The sequence below is a fragment of the Macrobrachium rosenbergii genome, chromosome 42, assembly GCF_040412425.1.
Source record: "Macrobrachium rosenbergii isolate ZJJX-2024 chromosome 42, ASM4041242v1, whole genome shotgun sequence".
NCBI classification, from domain to species: Eukaryota; Metazoa; Arthropoda; class Malacostraca; order Decapoda; family Palaemonidae; genus Macrobrachium; species Macrobrachium rosenbergii.
Window position 1 is genome coordinate 2181987 of NC_089782.1, and position 23561 is coordinate 2205547.

The 23561-nt window shown below is 45.8% G+C and overlaps 1 protein-coding gene across 3 annotated transcripts in view; it reads left to right on the top strand.

The window, feature by feature from the left end:
* Positions 1-23561, top strand: part of LOC136827877 (uncharacterized) — an 870075-nt gene that overhangs the window by 392032 nt on the left and 454482 nt on the right. For all 3 annotated transcript variants that reach the window (XM_067085339.1, XM_067085340.1, XM_067085341.1), the window contains exon 4: positions 14971-15157. In XM_067085339.1, the coding sequence (XP_066941440.1) occupies positions 14971-15157 (187 nt within the window). The remainder of the gene's footprint in view (positions 1-14970; positions 15158-23561) is intronic.

Consider the following 23561-nt stretch of genomic DNA (forward strand, 5'->3'; position numbering starts at 1 on the left):
CTTCTTACTCATCGCCATCAAAACCTCCTGAAATGGGGCTACTCCAGGAAACATTATAGCTCTCAGACTCTTCCAATACCGCTCCACATTTGACACTCCCAAACAAGGCCTCTTGCAAACTTCCTCAATCACCTCCGCCCTCAGTTCATTTACACTTCCAGGTACTTACACCTTCAATCCTTCATCTACCAAATCATTCAATCCATACCATACACTTTCAGACATCGAGTCACCAACCCCCTTACTCTCACGTGCTACTACCAATCCTTTTGGCAGATACTCTTGTCTTATGTCTTTCATTTTCTCTTCTTTCCCTTCCCCAGGTAGTCCAGACATCATGTCTGCAACAATATTCCTTTTACCTGGAATATACTCTACCATAAAATCGAAGTCACTCAAATCCTCTACAGTTCGTGCAATTCTAGCATCCACTCCCTTCATTTTCTGTAGATACGCTAGATGTTGATGGTCCGTATGCACCACAAACCTCACACCATACAGAAATGGTCTTAACACTTTCACACAAAATTGCAGTGCAGACAATTCTCTCTCAATAGCAGAATACTTTTGCTCCGCCCAACTAAATGCCTTACTGACATATGCTGTCACTCAGTCTCTTTGAATTCCATTCACCACTTGCTTCTGCATCAAACATCCACCCATCGACACTCCACACACATCCATATACACTTCTAATTTACTGGCATCTGCACTGTAGTCAGGGTAAGCCAACTCCACATCCTTCACCATTTCCTTTTTCAGTTTCTCAAATGCTTTCACCATCCTTTCATCCCACCTCACAACTGTAACCTTCTCACAGCCTGTCCGCCCTGACAACGGTTTTGCAGTCCCCCGAACAATTTTCTACAGACTTTCTACCAAACTTGATAAATCCCCAAAATCCAAACAACTCTCGCTTAGTCCTGGGTCGAGGGAAATTTCTCACTTTCTCCACAAACTTTTCTGCTTTTCATACACCAGACTCACTCACCTTATGGCCCAAAATCTCCACCTGTTCCATGAACCACTCACACTTACTCACCTTGACTCTCACCCCCCACTTCCTCTAACTTCTTCAACACTGCTTGCACCAATCACTTGTGCTCTTCTACAGTCTTACTCATCACCAACATATTGTTAAGAAACACCAACACATTTTCGTGGAGAAAACCACTCAGTACCACATTCATTGCTCTCTGACATGCAGCTGGGGCATTAGCCAATCCAAAACTGAGATTTCAGAACTGATACTGTTTTTTCGTAGTCAAGAAAGCAGTTATTGGGCTACAATCCTCCACCACTGGCATCTGATAATACCCCCTTACCAGATCCAACTTGCTAAACACTTTCATCCCATGCATACTGTACACACAGTCAGACACCACATACATAGGGAATCTTTCTATCACTGTCACTTCATCTACTCTCCAATAATCAGTGCACATTTGCAGTCTCCCATCAGTCTTTCTTACTGGCACAATTGGACTATTCCAAGCACTTTTACTGGGTTCAAGCACTCCTATCCTTTCTAATTCCTCACACTGCTCTTCAATCTCTTGGGTTACCAGAGCCGGGAAATGTCGGGGTCTCTGATAAATCGGTGTGTCGTCTGTCAGCCGAATACAGGACTCGTACAACCTAGCTGTCCCGAAGTCCTCATCACCTTGACTCAACACACCCTTGCTTTCCCACAACAACTCATACACCTGCTCTTTCTCTTTCTCGCTCAACTTCTCATTCAATCTCACTTTTTTCCTAAGCTTTTGTGTACTCCACCCTGACTTTTACCCTTCGGCCATCACATCATATCCCTTAACGTGTTTATCATTACTCAAATCGACCACACTTCCTAAGCTTCCCAATCTATTACCCAGATGTATGCCTCTCCACCTTTTTTTTTTCACATCCCCACACACCTGTACACACACCTTTGGGTCCTTTACATCCATGATTCCATCAAACACATGTGCGACCCTCCTTATCTCATAACAAGCAGAGCTACCATCCAACATGAATATTTCACCCAAACTTTCTGCACCAACTCCAGCATTGGTTCTCCACCCTACTTTCACACTCTGCACACTCCCCAAATCTCTTGGCAATTGTACGTCCTCCATTACATACACCTCCACTCCAGAAACCATCTTCAAACTTACTGGTCCATCCTCCTCCACATCAGCTTCATACTCGTTTCACTCCCCTTTCATGTCTCTGTCATTTCTTGCTCCAGGCACACTTTTACCCTGTTTTTCTTCAAAAATGCATACCCCAGCAACATAACATCTTTCATTCACTTTATCCACAACATAAAAATCATCCTCCTCCACCCTTATTCCTGCAACCATAACTGACTGAACAAACCTCACAGACACCTTTACTTCCAATTCTCCAATCCCTATTTCATATCCTGCACGTTCCTCCCACCGTGCTACATTTTCTTTTATTTTCTCATATGCCTTTCTGGAAACAACATTTCTTCAACAGCCAGTACAGGCAGTCCCCCGTTATCGGCGATCTGGTTTTATGACGTTTGTCTAGTGACAAAAATCGGCAATTTTTGGCACTGAAAATCACTGATTTCCGCTTACTGGCGCCGATAATTGGGTGTTGGTGCCAATAATTGGGTATTGGCACCAATACATGCCTAACAGAGGTGCCGATAACAGAGGTGAACAGAACCCCCACTGATAAATGGACAATCAGTCTTTTCCACCCCATTCTACTAAACAGACAACTCTCTCAAACATAGACATTTCCACTTACAAACCTCTCTCTCACATGCAATACATCTATCCCTTCCATACCAGAGGGCTCACCAAAGTAAACCCCCTTCACACTTAGTTTCCCAGGGGTTGGGGTTTGGTATGGCAGACTTCCTTCACATGACCCTTCCATTCCACATCCTTCACACTTACTTAGAGGGTTCTTACATGTCCTGGCAAAATGCCCACTTATTCCACAGTTTCCATGACTTCCACTTCCTCTTACCCTCCTTCGACTCTGGCAGTCTCTCACTCGATGTCCCATCTTTCCACAGCCGAAACACTTTAACTCTTTCGCTTGTGGGCAGTCCACCAACATATGCCCTCTCTTTCCACAGCCGAAACATTCGCCAATGGCCAATCTGCAATCTGCTTTCACATGCCCAGTCCTTCTACACTTGTAACACTCCTTATCTCTGCTACTCATTCCCATCAGACTTCCTCTCATATTCCCATTCACTCTACATACACTTCCACTCCCAAACCTCTCTTGGCTTCTGCTCCAGTTCCTTTTCCTGTTATTCCCCACATTCACTTGCACATTCTTTCTTCCTCTCTCCACCTGGTCTCTCCTACACTCCTATCTCCTCACTCACCAAAGCATCCTTATATGTCCTTCCATTTACCACCAAAGACCCAACATACATCTCCTTTGGTTCATCATCATCTACTCTCAGGTGTTGTAGGATCTCTAAAACATCCTCTCAATTTAAGCTCTTCCCGGACCACACTTCTGATCTTTTTTCTTCTCATTCAAAATTACCCTAATCTTCTCTGGAAATGGTGGCCAAGAACTTCCGCATGAGGTGTTAGGTTTCCTCAATTCCTTCCTCTCCATCCTTCCTCCTGGCTAAAGCTTCTAATCACGGACTCATACCCTGGCTCACCCTCACACATACTGCTATAGCACATCTTTAACCGCCCATCCATGAACTCTCCCAGCCACTTCATCACATGCTCTCATTCTCCCCATACTTCTGCCTGCAATACTTCTCATACTCATAAAAAAACTCACATATGTCTCTTCCCTTCCCAATGCAAAATTTCTCAATTAGGGGAACCTCCCTCATGAACACTGTTTTGGCCTCATTCTCCTCCACCTAAGTCAAACCTTCACCACCACCACCACCACCACCACCACTACTACTACCACTACTACTACTACTACTACTACTACTACTACTACTACTACCACCACCACCACCACCACCACCACCACTACTACTACTACTACTACTACTACTACCACCACCACCACCACTACCACCACCACCACCACCACTACTACTACTACTACTACTACTACTACTACTACTACTACTACTACTACTCTTCCAGTTATTCTCAACTTCTGATTCTGAGCTACCCTTCTAAATCCAGGAACTCGACTCCTCTTTCTTCACGCCTCTCCTCTTTTGTGTTCTCTTCTTTCCCTTTCTTTTCTTACTTTTCTCTTCCCCATCACGTTCACCCACCTCACTCATACAGCCCTTATCCATGGCAGGTACTTCCCTTCCTTTCTTTGGGGTTTTCTCCTTTGCACCTTTTACCTCATTGTTCTCACTTCCCTTTCCAACATCTGGCCCACTCTTAGCCATTTCAGCCATCTTCTTCTCTCCATTCTTGCAACCAAATTACTTTCCCTTGCCTGGGCTTCGGCTTCCCCTAACTAATCCTGAATGGTGGCCATCATGCACATCAGCCTATCCATCCTCTGCGTCCAGCCTTGCTCCTCTTCACCTGACCCAACACCTTCCAAGCCTGCTCCCTCTGCCATCTCCAATTATGTACCCCACTCTAACTTTACTATCAAAGGTCCCACGTTTGGCACCAAAATATTATGTAGGGGCTTTTTATTGTACACAATTGGGGCTGTATGAAGGGAACAGATTTGGAGGTTATTAAATGAAACTCATTTTCCTTAACCTAATTTATTACCTTAATACTACAATAGTCATAAAAAAACCTTAATCTGATAAACTTATCCTCCTATACCTAACTTAGCCTAACTTAATACTACTACAACTCCCAAAGGAACCTAAACCTAATTTCTAAACCTAAATCTCTAGTGTTCCCTCAACTATGGTCTCTGAGACTTCTCCTTCAGATTGGGAGTTAACGAAATCCTAAACTGGCTGATGTTGACATCAGCCAGTTTAGGATTTCGTCACTATTCTTCTTCCTACTGGAGGGATCAACACCTAGTTTTGTCCCTTTCCAGCTGCTGTCGAACTTTATTTGCTGCAGGTGTGTTGAGATCGAACCCTTTGGGATTTAGCGTTGTATACGGAGGAATGGGAAGAAGGGCGGCCTCATCAAGTGTTTCATTTCTTTTCTGCAATCTGGCAGCTTCACGTTCTCTATGTTCCTTATACGTTCTCTGCCTTATCCTTTCCTCTATGTGCAACAGCTTATCTACAGTAATTGTCCTCTCGTATAATATTCTAATCCCTTGTGCTCTGAAGCAAATCCACTGCATCAACCTCTGCACACCCCACTGTCCCACCAGGTGCCACAGCCACAAGGCAGGCCAACAACAAATCCACCACAGACCCCCCCACCACAGCTCCCATCAGCAGACAACCATGCCCAAACAGCTTCTGTTAAGGTAGTATCCTAACTTCTCAAGCCACTTACACAACGGGTTGAAGGGGAGCAAGTCACTCTATCCTGACACACTCAGCAAACCAAGTAAAAAAAAAAAAAAAAAAAAAAACACAGTTAATACTCACACACAAACAGCACTTTCATAAATAACACACACACAACAACAACTATAATAGGAAAACAAAAAATTCAATCATACAAAGAAAACCAGAAAAAAGTAAATTTCATCACATAAAACTATACTGTAATGGTCTCGTCTTTCAGAGACCAGCAGGTTCAAAACAAAAACAAGCAATTGGGCTGGAATGACTGACAAAAGGTGACAAGCAAAGAAGGAGAAGAACAAAACCACAAAATACAGCCTTACGATTAATTTATTGTACATACTAATTTACATTATATACAAGTGAGTCAGGTCTAGGAGAGGAAATACTTAAAATGACCAATTAAATAAACATTACAAATAACAGGCAGCAACATAAATCTCATGTAATTAAATCTTCAGTAATTAATAAACAATTCACAGACAGCATAATACCATAAATACTGCACTAGCAGCAAAAAATAAAAAAAACAGCATAATAAAAAATACATGAGCAGTAAAATAAATATTAGAGCATAAATACAAAATCAAGCAGCATAGTAAATACAACAAGAGCAGTAAAATAAATACCACCCAAGCAGCACACCACAAAAACAGATAAACTCCAAGAGTAGTCAAGATGGTCACCACCGTCAACGAGGGTTCAGACAAATGGATGAACACGGTCGAGGCATCGAGACAGCCACTGGCTGCAGAACAGGAACACATCCACAAAGCAGATAACCTCGATCAAGTCATTGAGACAGCCATTTACTGCCGAAGGAACAAATCCTCACACAGATGACCAACAACGGTTGAGCCATCAAAACGTCCTCATCCTGCCATCAGGGAAGTTGTCACGCTAACAGATGAAGAGGTCCTCCACCTCCTGATGAAGACAACAGGTAGGCAATACCTGTTCGCCCATCCAGAGGACACCCTGCTGCTCTGCTGCTAAGAAACTGATTCTCTGCTCCAAAGGACCTGACTTGCTGCTGCCCTGGACCTGACTGACGCTGTCAAAGTCACCGAGACAAATGTCAACTCCTTCCACAAAGAAAAACAACTTACAGGAAAGGAGGCAACAGCCCACCAAGGGAACAATCAGCAAATGATTGTCCTCACAAAACCCAAACTTCTAAATGCTCCCATAATCTGCATATTGTTTTACATGTGGAATGTTGCCCACTAGCCTTGGATAAACTATCCATGGACCAGTGGTGGCTTCTTAACGACTTGGATAGAGAGCCCAGCTCCCTCTGGGGCAGGTAGCACATTGTCTTGGTATCCTGTTGGCAGGAGACAGGATAGAAGTGACTGGTTCTCTTTCCTCTCTCTTTCCTCCTTCCTCTCCAATAAATAGAGAGAGTACCATTCCATATATACAATGTGGACAGATGTGAGTGCAGGTTAGCTGTTGGACTGGGCACCAGTCTTGTCATTGACAATGAAAGGATGCAAGACCCCTTCCTCTCTTGGCAAGGGAAGAGGAAGACAGACAATAAAGCAAGCTCGTTGATCATATTTACCTGTTTTATTGTCTCCAACACTTCAGTAAGGGTTCTTATATGTAGTCCAATTAGTAATTGTGTACAAACCCGTTACTTTTTGGTCCAAAAGTCAAGCATCTGCTATGTCCCATATGTGCAATATCCTAGAGGTGCAGGTCCCTTCCTCTGCTAAGTTTACCAGGAAGGTAACACCCCAGGTGGGTGACCCTATTAGTTGGGTCAGAGAGTACTCATCCTATGTAAAGAACGATGGTTTGTATTTGTGTGGGAACAAATGACAATTTTAAAAGTAATTTGTATTTTTCCTAATATACAAACCTGAAGTTCTTTATATTAACAGCCTACACCAGCCACCTTCACTCTGGTACCTGGGCTGGAAGGCAAAGTAGAGTGCTGACCGATAGGTGGGTGGGGCTTCCCCTTGTTAGTCAGTAGTTTGCAAGCTAAATCCTATGTAAAGAATTTCAGGTTTGTATTTTAGGAAAAATTCAAATTATTTTAAAATTTGCTATATTTATTTTAGTACTTGCCAAACATAAAACCCTCTCTTTCTCCCCACATTTTAGTGGCTAAGAAAAGAATGACAGGAAAATAGGAAACTTACTCAAGCTTCCTGCAAATGAGAAGTTAAGAAACATTCATTTCTGGGTTATCCGACCTGTGTCAGCCGGTGAAATAACCATTCAGCACTTATTTATAGGTAAATCTATTGCTAAATATACCAGAGAAAAGCTAAATGCCAAGCTGGAGTTACTACCCCCAGTGCGAGCTCCATGAAATGGAGTTGTGTATGAGAAAGGGTGAGATTGTCACAATCACAGGCCTCCGCCCTGTAAACATTCTCAATGTCAAAAGTCCCACCGAGTGAGGTGCCGATACAAACCCCCGCACCGCTCGCGGACTGTAAACAAACCAGCGCCACCTACATTCCATTTTTAGCACGCTTTGCTTTTGGTAGCTTTTTGCTTGTGCGCTAATTTTGTGCCTTTATTTCCGAGATTATGGCTTCGTCTCAGGATTCATCTTCACCTAAGTTGAGTACCATCTCTTTATTTTATTTTAGGCAGTTGAGGCTCCTTATTTCCCTCTAATTTAATAATTGGGGGATTTATAACGCCCGCCTCTCCCGCCTTACTCCCGGCCTCATGTGACCTTCAGTCTCGGTGCGGGAATTTTTGTCGGGGCTTCGTTCCCCTTCATTTTCTTATGTTTTGTGCCTTATGATTATCCTATATTCATTTTGGCTTTATTATTTATTTATGTGTTACCCTTCTCTCGGGAAGTGTGGGTCTTTGTCATTTAGGCTACAAGTTTCCCCCTCGGGCCTATCCGCTCTTTATCAGTCTTATGTGTGTTGTATTTTGGACCCTCACTTCCTCCAGCTTTTGGGTATTTTAATTGAGATGGTACAGTTATGCTTATTAGGTTTATTTTAGGCCTAGCGCACGGATGCTTTTGATATTTACGGATTATGTTCTTTGTTTTTATTTTGAAGGTCGGCCATTTTCCCTCCGCGCTCTTATCGCGTTGGGTTTGGTCCTCCCTTCTACATGTGTCTTTATGATTATTTGAATTATTTGAATTATTTTATTTATGCCTAGGTTAGGTTAACTTTTAGGCTAGTCTTGTAGATACCTTCTCCCCTGGGCTACCTCCTTCAGCCAGCCAGCTGTGTTAGGTTAGCCTAGGAGTTAGGCTATGGTTTGTGTTTTCTGTTCCCTTCCTCGCTATTGAAAAGAAGTTAGGTGTGTAGGAGGGCCTCATGGTTGGTGCTTCCCTTCAGTTTGTGTTTTGGGTAGAGGTGTTTGGCCTGCGTTATCTCCCTCTCCCTGTTTCGGCCTTTCCGTTTGGGCTATTGAGTCCTAGTAAGGTTAAGCTGGAATAGCGAGGGTATCTTGCATAGCCTACCCTTGTCCGAACCGCACCTTCGGGTTAGCTTTCCAACTTCATGTATATCCCCCTCTCCTACCTCCTTTCCCCCCTGCTCTCTCCCCCCTTGGTTCGTTTTCATGTACTTTGTTAACTTACCAAGGCTTGAGAGCTTTTTACCCTGATCCTTACGCTATAGCCTACATCCCCTTCCTCCGCATTGATTGGTCTTGTCCTCTTGGTACTGGGTTTCTGACCTTACCCGGTCGGCACCCTGTCGAGGACTTGTTTGGTGACCGGGGGTGCCCCCCACTCCTGTTCACCATTCCTTTTACCTTTCCTTGCTCCTTTGGCCTTTGAGGGTCCCCCATTCTCTCCTCTCTCATTAATCGTTCGTACATGTTCGACCGGTCGAGAGAGAGAAAGGTGGGCCTCTTGGTGCCCGGGGAGTGCTCACACACCCCCTGGTCGCCGCTACTGGTCCCCCTCTCCTGGCCTGCCCCCCCTTCCCCCCTTCCTCTAGCGTCAGTGCGTTGTTTTTTCCCCAGCCAGGGTGTCGTTCTCCCAGACCGTCACCTCGCGGGAAAAATTTTGTACATGTAGCCAGTTAAAGTTTCCCACCTGACTGTCTTCTGTCTTATTTTCACACGCCATTGACGTTTACCCTTCGTTCTATTTATTTAGAACTCGTACCGTTCCCTAGTATCTACCCTTCGCCGACTAGCTAATTTTGCATTTTCCGCTAGGTAGTCGGGCGTTCTCGTTGCTTACCACTCCGTTGTGTATGGTGTATGGTCGGTCGGTGCTCACCACACCTCCTCCGCTGTCACTGTATTGGGGTAACAGGACTCCCCCGGCTCCAAGCGGAAACACCCAACTCTTATTTATAGTTGACCTTTCACTAGCATATATTTTGATTTTTACACGTCTTTATCGGGACCTTCCTGTTGCTCCGGATTAACTCCGGCGGTCCCTTTTTGTTGTTTTTGATCTTGCATGATCTAGTAGACCTCTTATCCTTCCGGTATGCTCCGGTGGGGTCTATCTGGTCTAATTATCCAATTATCTATTATCCTAAGACGCTGCTCCGGCACCCCACTCTGGCGGCCTTATCAGCATACTCATGTACCCGTCCAGCGTGGCGGAGCGGCCACCAGATCTTTCTCCGTTCCGGACACCTCCAGCCTTCCTCCCTTCAATATTCTCGCAGGACCCCAAGACCTTTGGAGGGAACCCTTGGCGCCTGACCCTTTATGCTCCCCAGCATGAGGGTACCCTACGTCTTACCATCGAGGGCCTAGGCACCTGTAGGTTGGAGGAACTGAATTCTTCCCTCCTGGTCTGGAATCTCCTTACCCAGGTTATGCCAGACTCACTGAGGAGGCATGGATTTGGTCCGATAAGGTTCCCAAGGAGACTGTCATCTTCCCGAGGGACCAGGCCCAGTCGTCTCTGCTAAGGACATTAACAGAGTGGCAGGCAGAGAACACCAAACTCACCCGGCCAAGGGTGCGTTCGTGCTTTCCCTACGATGTTCTCTTTGGGGAGATTCTTCCTACCCCCTTGCACCTCAAAAGTGGCTTCCCTCACTAGCCAAGCTTGCATGGAGGGTAAGCCTTCTTCCTCATCTCCGGGAGACAGATCCCACCTCTTGTCTTCCCTGGAGATTCTGAGTTTTGGGAAGGAGCCCCAGCCACTTTCACTGTGACTCGACTTGACCCTGACTGCGCTCACTGGGAAGGAGTAGCCAAGCTTCTAACTTGTTCAGTGAGCAACTCCCTAAGATCCCGGAGTCGCTCCTGAAAGCTGAAGCTGAGACTAAGGACAGGCTTAGCAGGTCCTTAAACTCTCTGACTTTGGCGGAAGCAACGCCGGGTGGCCTCAGCAGCGAAGACGCTTTGTTCCAGGTCCTGACGAAATCTCTCTTGGGAAGTTTTCAGCAGGACCTGTATGACTTCATCAAGGCCCGGATGAACTGCCGAAAGCACATCTTTTCGGCAGCTACCATCCGTCATGAGCCTAACAGGCTTATGAAAAGTTCCATCTGGGGAGCTAATCTCTTCCCCAGGAAGAGGTTGATGCAGTCCTAGCTGAGGCAACTAGGGCCAATCAAAGTCTCCGCTCCCGTTGGGGTCTGCCGAACAAGAGAAAACAGTTTGAGCCCGCCCGACCCCACCCTAAGTCCGGTAAGAAGTTCAAAAATTCAACGGCTTCCTGCTCAGACTGTCTTGCAGGCTGTCCAGGTTCCCGCTCCTGGTCATCCTTCAACTTCTCATACACAACCTCAACCTCAGTATGTGCTGGTTCAACCAGCCCATCAGCCTCTCGCTACCCCTTCATATGTCTCTTCCCCGGCTTTCAATGCTTCATATGAAAGCCAGGGGGCATTTCGATCAATACAGAATGCAAGGGGAACTAGGGCCAGAGGATATTATAGAGGTAGGGGAACACCTCGCTCCTCCTCCAGAGGAAGAGGAGGCAGAGGCTCCAGAGGAGGCAGACCTTCTCCCGCCCAGTGAGATATCTCAGGTAGGCGGGAGGTTGTATCATTTCTGGGACCAGTGGAACTTAGTCCCTGGGCCCAGAGCATAGTCTCCAAAGGACTGGGGTGGAGTTGGTGCAAGGGTCCTCCCCCCCCCAGTCAGGTTCCATCAATCACCGTCCAAGGCTCTGAAGGACTTTGTGAAAGATCTATTACAAAAGAGGGCAATAAAGAAAACGAGACACTTGAAATTTCAAGGCAGACTGTTCAGTGTTCCAAAGAAAGGTTCCAGTCAGCGGAGAGTAATTCTAGACTTGTCCCGTCTAAATTCTTACATTCAATGCGACAAGTTTCGAGTGCTTACAATCTCGCAGGTTCGGACCCTACTGCCCCGTGGAGCCGTAACCATCTCTATAGATCTTTCAGACGCTTACTATCACGTCCCGATTAAGAGAAGGTTTCTCCTTATCTGGGGTTCAGACTGGGAAATCAAGCATACTCGTTCAGAGTCATGCCATTCGGTCTCAATATAGCCCCCAGAATCTTCACCAAACTGGCAGATACAGTAGTTCAGCAACTACGGTCTCAGGGGATCATGCTAGCCGCATACCTGGACGATTGGATCGTTTGGGCATCCAACGCCAACGAATGCCGGAGAGCGACAGCCATAGTAATCGGCTTTCTGGAATCTCTAGGCTTTCAAATAAACAGGGAGAAATCCCGCCTAGTACTGGAGAGTCGCTTTCAATGGTTAGGGATCCAGTGGGACCTGTGTTCACACAAACTATCTCTTCCGCCGGCCAAACGGAGAGAAATAGCCAAGGCAACCAGGCAGTTCCTCAAGAACAAGAAAGCTTCCCGCCGTACCCAAGAAAGAGTCTTAGGTTCTCTTCAGTTTGCTTCAGTGACGGATCTACTTCTGAGATCCAAACTGAAGGATATAAACAGGGTATGGCGGAGCCGAGCCAATGTCAGGTTCAGAGACAAGGTGTCCCTGATTCCGCCAATTCTGAAAAAGAGACTCCGGCCTTGGACAACAGTCAAGAGCTTATCGAATTCAGTACCTCTTCAATTTCCCCCTCCGGCATTAGTAATTCACACCGACGCTTCCCTAAGCGGTTGGGGAGGATACTCTCAACACAAGAAAGTACAGGGAACTTGGTCCACCATGTTCCGCCAGTTCCATATCAATGTCCTGGAAGCTATGGCAGTCTTTCTAACCTTGAAGAAGCTGCGTCCAAACAATCTGATTCATATAAGACTGGTCTTGGACAGCGCAGTAGTGGTACATTGTATAAACAGAGGAGGTTCCAAGTCGAGTCGGATCAACCAGGTTATGATAGCAATATTCTCCCTAGCAAACAAACACCGGTGGCATCTGTTTGCTACCCATCTTGCAAGGGTCTGGAATGTCATTGCAGATTCCCTATCCAGGACAACTCCGCTGGAGTTGGAATGGTCCTTGGACAAAACATCATTCAGATGGATTTGCAGTCAAGTTCCGGGTCTCGAAGTAGATCTCTTTGCAACAGAATGCAACCACAAACTACCTTGTTATGTGGCTCCCAACTTGGACCCTCTGGCTCACTCCACAGATGCAGTGTCAATAGATTGGAACAAGTGGCAAAGGATCTATCTGTTTCCTCCAGTAAACCTGTTACTGAAAGTCCTTCACAAGCTCAGGATATTCAAAGGTCAGATAGCCCTAGTGGCTCCCAACTGGCCGAAGAGCAACTGGTTTCCACTTCTTCTAGAGCTGAAGCTTGGTGCTTGCAAATTCCCAACCCAAAACTGATGCAAATAGTACAAACTCAGACTGTGTCAGCTTCTCAAGAATTCAGAATGCCCTAGCTTTGTGGATTTCATGAAGTTTGCAGCTCAGAAAGATGCTAATATTGATCCTATTAACACTTTGTTCCTAGAATCAGACAAAAGGGAATCCACTCTCAGACAATATGACTCAGCAGTTAAGAAATTAGCACTCTTCCTAAAAGAATCTGAAGCAACTGTAGTGACCACAAATTTAGCAATTTCATTTTTTAGGTCATTATTTGAGAAAGGTCTTGCCTCAAGTACTATTACTACAGCCAAATCAGCTTTGAAAAAGATATTTTTACACGGGTTTAAAATTAACTTAACAGATTCTTATTTTTCGTCAATCCCTAAAGCCTGTGCTCGTTTAAGACCAATAACCCGCCCACATACGGTTTCCTGGTTCTTAAATGATGTCCTTAAATTAGCTTCAGAAATGGATAATCAAAATTGTTCTTTCCTTTCCTTCCATCAGGTGAAGTGTTGCTAGCCCCTCACCCTAAGTTTCTAGCTAAGAATGAAGATCCTCGAGATAGGTGGTCTCCCTGGAAAGTCATCCCCCTCCCACAAGACCTGTCTTTATGCCCAGTCTTTACTTTAAAGGCCTATTTAGACAGGACCTCACAGATAACTTCGGGGCCTCTGTTTGTAAGGGAAGGGGGAGGAACTATTTCTATGAAAGCCATCAGACAGCAGATCTTGTATTTTATTAAACAAGCAAACCCAGACTCAGTTCCAAAAGTACATGACATTAGGGCGGTGGCCACCTCCACTAATTATTTCCATCATATGAATTTCGAGGAACTTACAAAATATACAGGGTGGAAGTCTCCCCAGTTTTCAAACGCCACTATTTGAAATCCCTAGAAGCTCTGAAGTTCACCACAGTGGCGGCAGGAAACATTGTTCCTCCCTCTGTTTAATTCCTTTTCTTGTACTCAGTCACTTTCCTCCTCCTACCTGCCTCATTTATTCCCTTTTGATCACCTCCAGGTCAGGCATACTTCACAGCCTGTCTCCTGACCATGTTATAGTGTTGTATTGTCTCCTATGTTTATATTTAATTATGTTATGTGTTCTTTTGTTTTATGTTCTTTTGTCTTGTGGGACATAGTTTCCCCACCTTAATCCTATGTATATATTTAAGTACCTATATTTTTGCTACTTGGATAATTAAAACTCTTGTGGAATTATAGTTTTATTTCTTTCCTCTACAAGTTTCTTTTGTTGTTTCAGGATGGTATTTTGTTTCTCTGTTATTATTTCACCGGCTGACACAGGTCGGATAACCCGGAAAAAGGATTTTGACAAAGGAAAAATCTATTTCTGGGGAGAGACCTGTGTCACCTGGTGACCCACCTCTGATTCTTTTTCCCCCCCTTGATAAAATACCATTCCAGGATGGTGGGTGCTAACATGGAATGTAGGTGGCGCTGGTTTGTTTACAGTCCGCGAGCGGTGCAGGGGTTTGTATCGGCACCTCACTCGGTGGGACTTTTGACATTGGGAATGTTTACAGGGCGGAGGCCTGTGATTGTGACAATCTCACCCTTTCTCATACACGACTCCATTTCATGGAGCTCGCACTGGGGGTAGTAAGTCCAGCTTTGCATTTAGCTTTTCTCTGGTATATTTAGCAATAGATTTACCTAGAAATAAGTGCTGAATGGTTATTTCACCGGGTGACAAAGGTCTCTCCCCAGAAATAGATTTTTCCTTTGTCAAAATCCTTTATTAACAACCCAGCCAGATTCTCTCTTTACAGAATTAGTGAAGTTATAACTAGATGAATATTTTGTAAGTATTAAAATAATTTTATTAGTAAGATTCATATTTTTTTAACAGATACCAATTGGCCACACAAAGCAGTGCTACTTTTAATTGACTTGTATAAGAAGCATTTGCCCAAATTTAACTCAAAGAACATCAAGAAAAAGGGTGTTTGGAATCTATTATCACAAGAAATGAAGAGGAAGGGTTATGATCTTAGTGGTGAGGCATGCGATAAGAAATTCAGGGCCTTGAAACATAGGTGAGATTGCTAACTGTTTTTACTGAAAGTGTGATGTCTTTCATGTCATTGGTGGATGTGTGTTCCTACATGAACAGTTTTATTTTTTTTTACACTTTTGCATACATTAGGGCAGATCAGTGAAGTGCTGAATTTCTTTAATCCAACTCTGTCACTTTACATTTATCTAACCATTTGGTCAGCAACTTTCCTTGGACATGACATACAAAAGCTGAACAATAATAGTGGTAGGCAGTCCCCGGTTAATGCCCGGGTTCAGTCCTCAGCTGAGCGTCGCTAACCAAATATCGGCAACAGTAACACCGAAAACCTGGCTTAATGGTGCCATTAACTGGATATCGGCGCTGTTAACTGGAGATTGGTGCCAAAATCTCCACTTAATGGAGCTGTTAACTAGAGATCGGCGCCGAAATCCCCACTTAACAGCGCCATTAAGCAGAGATCGGCACTGAAAATCCAGTTAACAACGTAGCTAGCCAAGCACTGTAACACAGAAACACTGTTAACTGATACCACTGGTAAGCGGGGACTGCCTTTACTTGTCCGAGTGGTCCTTTATGTAGTACCTTTGTTGATAATAGTGATAGTTAAGTCATTCCCTGTGTGTATGTTAAGCTAGCAACAACTAGCTGCCGATGCTTATAAAAATTGTTAATATTGTGCTCTTGTATTTCCACATTGTTACTTGCTTCAGTATTTCTGTAGGGATTTCAGTATTTATCAGGTATTTGATAGTTTGTGCATAATTTTCCTGAAATCCCTAAGTATCATGTAGTGACCCCTCGCTACTTCACGATTCGATTATCGTGAATTCATGACTTCGCGGAGTTTTTAATATATATTAATGGAAAACACATCGCGGATTTTCTGGAAAATTCTAGAAAAATTGCGATATATGAACACCCAAAATTTCTCATTAAATCCATTAAAATATATTAATAATGAATAGTATTTCCTAATCTAAAAACAACAAAACACGCGTAAAATAGCAAAAAAACATTTCTGGGCTCGACCTGTGTCACCCGGTGAAATATCCTTTAGCACATATTTCTAGGTATAAAAATTGCTAAATATACCAGAGAAAAGCTAAACATAATGCCAGGGTTACGACCCCCGGATCGAACGCCATTATATGGTGTCGTTATACACAAAGGGTGAGTGGTGTCACTGCCACAGGCCTCTGCCCTATAGAGCTCTCCAATCTCAAAACCCCTAAAAGTGAGGAGCCGTTACATACCTCACTCTCTTCACCCAGCCAACCACCACCTCAGCCGCCATCTTGTAAACATTCCAAATTAGCACGCTTTCAGACAACACCCAGTTTTTTCTTGGTGCTGTATTTTCGTGAATTTTGGCTTTGCATCATGTCATCCCTTCCGGAATTCGCATCATCTAAGTTGAGTACCATCTCCTTTTGAATTTTTCTTACAGAGGCATCTTATTTGACCTTTAATATATTGTTTATCATAGTAAATACGCTACGCAGCCGGTCGTGGCTGCGGCTGCCTCAGCCATGCTGGACCCTCAGTCTTCGCATGGTTTTTGCAGATAGTTACTGTTAGTTTTTTCTTTACTCCTTTCAATTGGAGTTTTATTTATATATAAATTACCTTTTCGCTGGTAGGAGGTTTGGAGCCCGTATCATGACTGGTCTAGGCTAGTGCCGGAGGTTTTTTCCCCCTCCCCCTTTTCTGATCATAAATTCTCCCTTTTCCCTGGTCCCCTTCCTCTGCCAGCGAGGTGGTGCATTTTCCATGATGGTACTGTTATGCTCACGATCTTTCTGATGTGTACGATGATGGATGACATGTTTATTTTCGGATTAATTTTTTGTGTGTTTCGGCGTTAGGGTCGGCCATCTTGGGTATCCCCTGCCTTCCACATGTCAGTGGTTGTTTGGCCTTCTCTACAGCCGAGTCTTTTACATATTTATATATATAATTCTCTGTACATATATGTTTTTATATTTCACACATCTGGTTAACTTTTTATCTTAGTACTTGTGTCAGGTAGTTTTATTCGATTAGGTATTTCTAGCCTAGCCTACTCGGCCGTTCCGTAATCGGTTTCGGAGAGTTAGGCTGGACAGGTTAGGCTCCTTTACACAATGCTCATGCTTCCTAGCTCTCCTGGCCAGGCCGTTTTGAGGCTTTGGAGGGAGATTTTAGGTCATGGAGGGAGTTCCTCGTTCTCTCTCGGCCCACCTGACCATGCTGTCACGTTTTTGGAAGGTGAGGTTAGGCTAGTGAGGCAGTTGCCCTTCCCCCCCTCCCCCCCTTTTAGCCCACCTGACCAGGCCGTGAGGTTTTTGGAGGGTGGGTTAGAATAGTGAAGGGTCTCCTCTATTCATAGCCTTCCACCTGACCAGACTGTCGGTTTTGGAGGGTGTGGCCAGGCTTGGCGTGGTCCCCCCTCCCCCCCCTGTTGCGCCTATTCTGGCCTTCCTGTCCAAGCCCAAAAGCTTTGGGTTTGGAGGGTAGACTAGGATCTAGGATTGCACAGATCATTTCGTGTATGTAGCCTAGTCCTTTTTACCTGATCAGTTAGCTTTTGGCTAGTAACCTAGACACACGTGAGGGACGCCATTGCTGCGTTGCTCGCACCCGTGGGAGTTTTCTTTGGCCTCCAGAGGGTGTTACCCACCCGCCTGGCCACCGCTGCCGAGTTTCCGCCACTCTGCTAACTTTTCCCTTATCGACTGGTGTTTCGTTTGTTCGCTTTCCACAGTGTTAGCTGGAGCATCAACACAGTCCCAGGGATGCTATCATGACTTTCGCTATGTTCAGTCTCCGCCAGGTTAGTCAGTTCTCTCATTGTTATCGTACACGTTACCACTCCGGTGGGTATGGTATTCGGTTAGTGGCGGTTCCCGCCCTGCGCGTTGAGAGTTGAGCCATATACGAAGGCTCCTCTCCGCCTCTTCCGCCGTTACTATAATGTGTGACATAACGAGATTTCCGTGGCAAATCAGGACGGAGTACCAAACACCAGCGTATCCTAAGAGTACTCATGTTTACATATTTAGTAGTTGACCATTCCGTAACATAACTTATATCTTTTCTGCTGCCGGATTTCTTTCCGGCAGTCTTTATCATGTGATAAACCATCATTTGCCGCCGGACCTACTCCGGCGGGCCTTACTACGTTACTCATGTATCGTGTATTAATTCTATCCTGGCGGATTTAATTCGGTGGGTTTTGCCTGATGATAAGCATGTTCCATCACCCATAATTTAAGTTAAGGTATCCTATTACCGGATCTACTCGAGGGCCTTAACGCCGACGTTACTCATGTATCGTCTTTCCGCTTACAGATGGTACGCTGTCAGGAGCCTGGGTGTACAGCGGTTCTTCAGCAATCCTGTGGCCATGAGGTATGCCGGTCACACTCCTGCTGCTCAGTTCGCGTGAGGGACTTGATCGTCTGGCACCCAGATGGCTGTGAGATCTGCTACGCTCTGTACGAGCTAGTGGTGGATGAGTCGGTAAGCTTTAGAGGCTGCTAACCCTTAGTCTCCTTTTGCCTTTACAGTCTTATATTGACATATACGGCAGTTGGAGAATATTTTCAATAAATCTTCCTCTTTCTTTCAGTCTGACCGCATTATCCGCGACTCTTCGCTGTCGACCCTGAAGGTCTGGGTCGGCGGGTTTGGGAGGAATGTTGCGTCGGGGAAGCCGTGCGTCCTGTCAGAGGAGATATGTAATCTCCTCTACCCCGGAGCCCAGATCTCAGCTGCAGTGCCGGCGGAAGTAGCCGCCCCTGTAATTGAACGGATCCGGGAGGAGACGCAACCCTCCCAAGAAGACACCCTGTGCGGAGAGGTGGCGGTGGAGGTGGCGGCCATCAATATCCACCTTGAACCAATGAGCGTCGATCCGGACCACCAGGTAGAAGGTAAGGTGGTAAGTGAGGCAGGGGGGGAGAGTATTAGTAGTCCCCTTTTTGGTTCTCCTTCTTCCTCTTCTTCTTCATTTCAAGGGTTTCACAAATCAGCTATCCTTGAGGACAGAACGAGGTCGGTTGTCCCCAAGGTGAAATCCTTGAAAAAGAAGGACTTACCTAAGTCCTCTAGACCTCAAAGGTCTAATCCGTCAGCTCCCTCAAGGTCGTCACTGGCTCTTAACCCAGTGGCGTCCTCAGTAAAAGGCTACTCCCCGCCCAAGGGGTGAGATCCAGGACATCTAAGGCTGATCCTCCACAGCCTATCTTTGACCCTGAGGCCTTTGCAGAACTTCTGATGCAGAAGTTAGATAAGAAGGTTGAGGCCAGGATTCAAGACCTTTCCTCCCAGCTCGCTTCGAGCCTACATGACTCTGGTGAATCTGTCAAGTCATTGGCAGAGAGGATGCAGACCCTGGAAAGCTTGCTCTCCAGGTTTATGCGCTCCGGAGTAGCAGGACAATCCTACGTTGTTCCGGATGCCTCCAGACTGCCCCCCTTTGATAAGGGAAACCTGTGGCGGCTGGCTCTTCATGCTCCTCCACCATGATACCCTGACCATCGAGGGCTTGGGAACTCGTCGGTTGGAGGAACTGGAGTTCTTTCCACCCGACCTGGAGCCTCCCTACCCAGGTTATGCCAGGCTTACAGAGGAAGCCTGGATCAGATCAGACAAGGTCCCGAAGGAGACAGTTATCTCCGCCAGGGACCAAGCCCAGTCCATCTTGATGCGCGCTTTCACTGAGTGGGAGTGCGAAAATACTAAGCTTACTCCCTTTAAGGGGACTTTCACGATGTTCTCGGTAGGTGACTCCATCCCTACCCCCTGCACGACTAAGATCGCAGTACTGACTAGTCAGGCAGGAATCGAGGGTAAGCCGCTGCCTCAACTCCGGGAGACAGATCCCACCTCTCTTGTCTTCCCCGGAGATTCGGAATTTGGGCAGGAGCTCCGGCCACGTTCACAGTGGGCAAACTCGACTCTGAGTGCGCCTCCACTCTCTTTAGTGAACAGCTTCCCAAGCTGCCGGAGGCCCTTCTGAAGGCGGAGTTTGAGGCCAGATGCAGGTTAAGTCGCTCCCTGCATTCCATTACTATTACGGAGGTGACAGCGGTAACTTACGCTGAAGAACCTCTTTTCCAGGTCCTGACCAAATCCCTGTTAGCGGCATTCCAGGCGGACCTGTATGATTTTGTAGTGGCAAGACTAAACTGCAGGAGACACATCTTTGCGGACGCCACTATTAGACACGAGCCCAATAGACTCATGAAGAGTTCTATCTGGGGTCCGAATATATTCCCGGAGTCTGAGGTCAACAACGTTCTGGCAGAGGCAACCAGAGCGTAATCAGAGCCTTCGCTCCTGCTGGGGCCTCTCCTTTAAAAGGAAGGCCACTGAGTCCGCCGGACCTCAAGCCAGGGATAGGAAAAGGTTCAGGCTATAAGGGGAAACCTCAGACCCAAACTATGCTTCAGGCTGTACCGGTCTCTCAGATCGGACAGCCCTCAACCTCCAAAGCCCAGCCTCAGCAACAGTTTGTTCTGATGCAGCCGGCTCAGCAGACCCTTGCTTCGCCAACCTTTGTGGCGTCCCTGGCTTTCAACGCTTCGTTTGAAAGCCAGGGGGCGTTTCGGGGCTTTAACAGGCACACAAGGGGAAGCAGAGCCAGAGCCACCTTCAGAGGTAGGGCTGCATCACGTTCTTTTCACAGGGAAGAGGAAGCCGAGGAGGCAGAGGAAGTAAGCCCTCTCCCGCTCAATGAGTTTCCTCAGGTGGGCGGGAGGTTACATCTTTCCGGGACCGTTGGACCTTCAGTCCTTGGGCCCACAGCATAGTTTCAAAGGGTCTGGGATGGAGCTGGTGCAGAGGGCCTCCTCCCCTAGTCAGGTTCCATCAGCCTCCATCCAAAGCCCTCCTGGAATTTGTAGAAGAAATTCTCCAAAAGAGGGCAATAAAGAGTGTGAGACACCTGAAATTTCAAGGCCGGCTATTCAGTGTCCCAAGAAAGACTCTATCCAGCAAAGAGTAATTCTAGACTTGTCTGTCTCTCAATTCATACATTCAATGCGACAAGTTTCGTGATGCTTACAATCTCGCAGGTGTGGACCCTACTTCCCCGTGGGGCCGTCACCACCTCTATAGATCTTTCAGACGCTTATTATCATGTCCCGATTATAGAAACTTCTCTCCTTACCTAGGATTCAAACTAGGGAAACAAGCATACTCGTTCAGAGTCATGTCATTCAGGCTCAACATAGCGCCCAGAATTTTCACCAAACTGGCAGAAACAGTAGTCCAAAACTACGGGCCCAAGGGATTATGTTAGCCGCATACCTGGACGATTGGATAATTTGGGCACCCAACGCCAAGGAATGTCGGAAAGCAACACCATAGTGATCAACTTCCTGGAATACTTAGGTTTTCAAATAAACAGGAAGAAATCCCGCCTAGTTCCGGAGGCTCAGTTTCAGTGGTTAGGAATCCAATGGGATCTGGACACTCACAAACTGTCACTTCCGCCAGCCAAAAGGAGGGAAATAGCCAAAGCTACCAGGCAGTTCCTCAGAAACAAAAAAGCCTCCCGTCGTACCCAGGAAAGAGTCATGGGTTCTCTTCAGTTCGCGTCAGTGACAGATTTGTTGCTGAAAGAAAAACTGAAAGATATAAACAGGGTATGGCAGAGACGAGCCAACAGCAGATACAGAGACAAGATGTCTCTAATTCCGCCGGTGTTGAGGAAGAGGCTTCGACCATGGTCAACAGTCAAGAGTTTGTCAAGGTCAGTGCCTCTCCATTTTCCCCCTCCATCATTAGTGATCCATACGGATGCTTCCTTGAGCGGGTGGGGAGGATATTCCCAACACAGGAAAGTTCAGGGGACATGGTCAACCATGTTCCGCCAGTTCCATATCAGCATTCTAGAAGCAATGGCAGTATTTCTAACTCTAAAGAAACTGCGTCCAACCAGGCAGATTCATATCAGACTGGTACTGGACAGTGCAGTAGTTGTACATTGCATAAACAGAGGGGGCTCCAAGTCAAGCCGGATCAATTGGGTAATGATCGCAATTTTCTCTCTGGCAAGGAAACATCATTGGCACCTGTCAGCTACTCATCTGGCAGGTGTCCGGAATGTCATTGCAGATTCACTGTCCAGGACGACTCCGCTGGAGTCGGAATGGTCATTGGACAAAGCATCATTCGAGTGGATTTGTCTTCAGGTACCAGGTCTCCAGGTGGACCTGTGTGCCACAGAGAACAACCACAAACTTCCGTGTTACGTTGCCCCCAATCTAGACCCTCGAGCTCACTCCACGGATGCGATGTCAATAGACTGGAACAGGTGGCAAAGGATCTATCTGTTTCCACCAATAAACCTGTTGATGAAAGTTTTACACAAACTCAGATCATTCAAAGGTCAAGTAGCACTTGTGGCACCCAGCTGGCCGAAGAACAACTGGTTTCCTCTTCTTCTAGAGTTGAAACTCCGGTGCATACAAATCCCCAGTCCAAGGTTGACACAAAAAGTACAAACTCGGACTGTGTCAGCTTCCTCAAGAATTCTGAATGCCCTAGCTTTATGGACTTCATGAAGTTTGCAGCTCAGAAAGACGCTAACGTTGATCCTATTAATACACTGTTCATAGAATCAGACAAGAGGGAATCTACCCTCAGGCAATATGACTCAGCAGTTAAAAAGTTAGCATTATTTCTGAGGGAATCTGAAGCTCAGGAAATGACCACGAACCGTGCAATTTCCTTTTTCAGGTCATTATTTGAGAAAGGACTGGCCTCTAGTACTATTACTACAGCAAAATCTGCTTTAAGGAAAATATTTTTACATGGCTTCAATATCAACCTTACAGATTCATATTTTTCGTCAATTCCTAAAGCATGCGCTCGTCTTAGACCAGCAACCCGTCCCCACATGGTTTCCTGGTTCTTAAATGACGTACTTAAATTAGCATCAGACACTGATAATGAACTGTGTTCATACTCGCGTCTGTTAAGGAAAACGTTATTTCTAATTAGCCTAGCCTCAGGTGCCAGAATTTCTGAACTGTCTGCTCTCTCTAGAGAACCGAACCATGTTGATTTCCTCCCGTCAGGAGAAGTTCTGTTGTCTCCGGATCTCAGTTTCTAGCTAAGAATGAAGATCCACAAAATAGATGGTCCCCTTGGAAGGTTATCCCCTTCCACAGGATCTGTCCTTGTGCCCAGTTAACACTTAAAAGCTTATTTAAATAGAACTTCTAATATAATGTCTGGCCCTCTTTTTGTTAGGGAAAATGGAGGAACCATTTCTTTAAAGGCCATCAGGCAACAAATACTGTATTTCATAAAGCAAGCAAACCCAGATTCAGTACCTAGGGTACATGACATTCGAGTAGTGGCCACCTCCACTAATTATTTCCATAATATGAAATTTGATGACCTTAAAAAGTATACGGGCTGGAAAT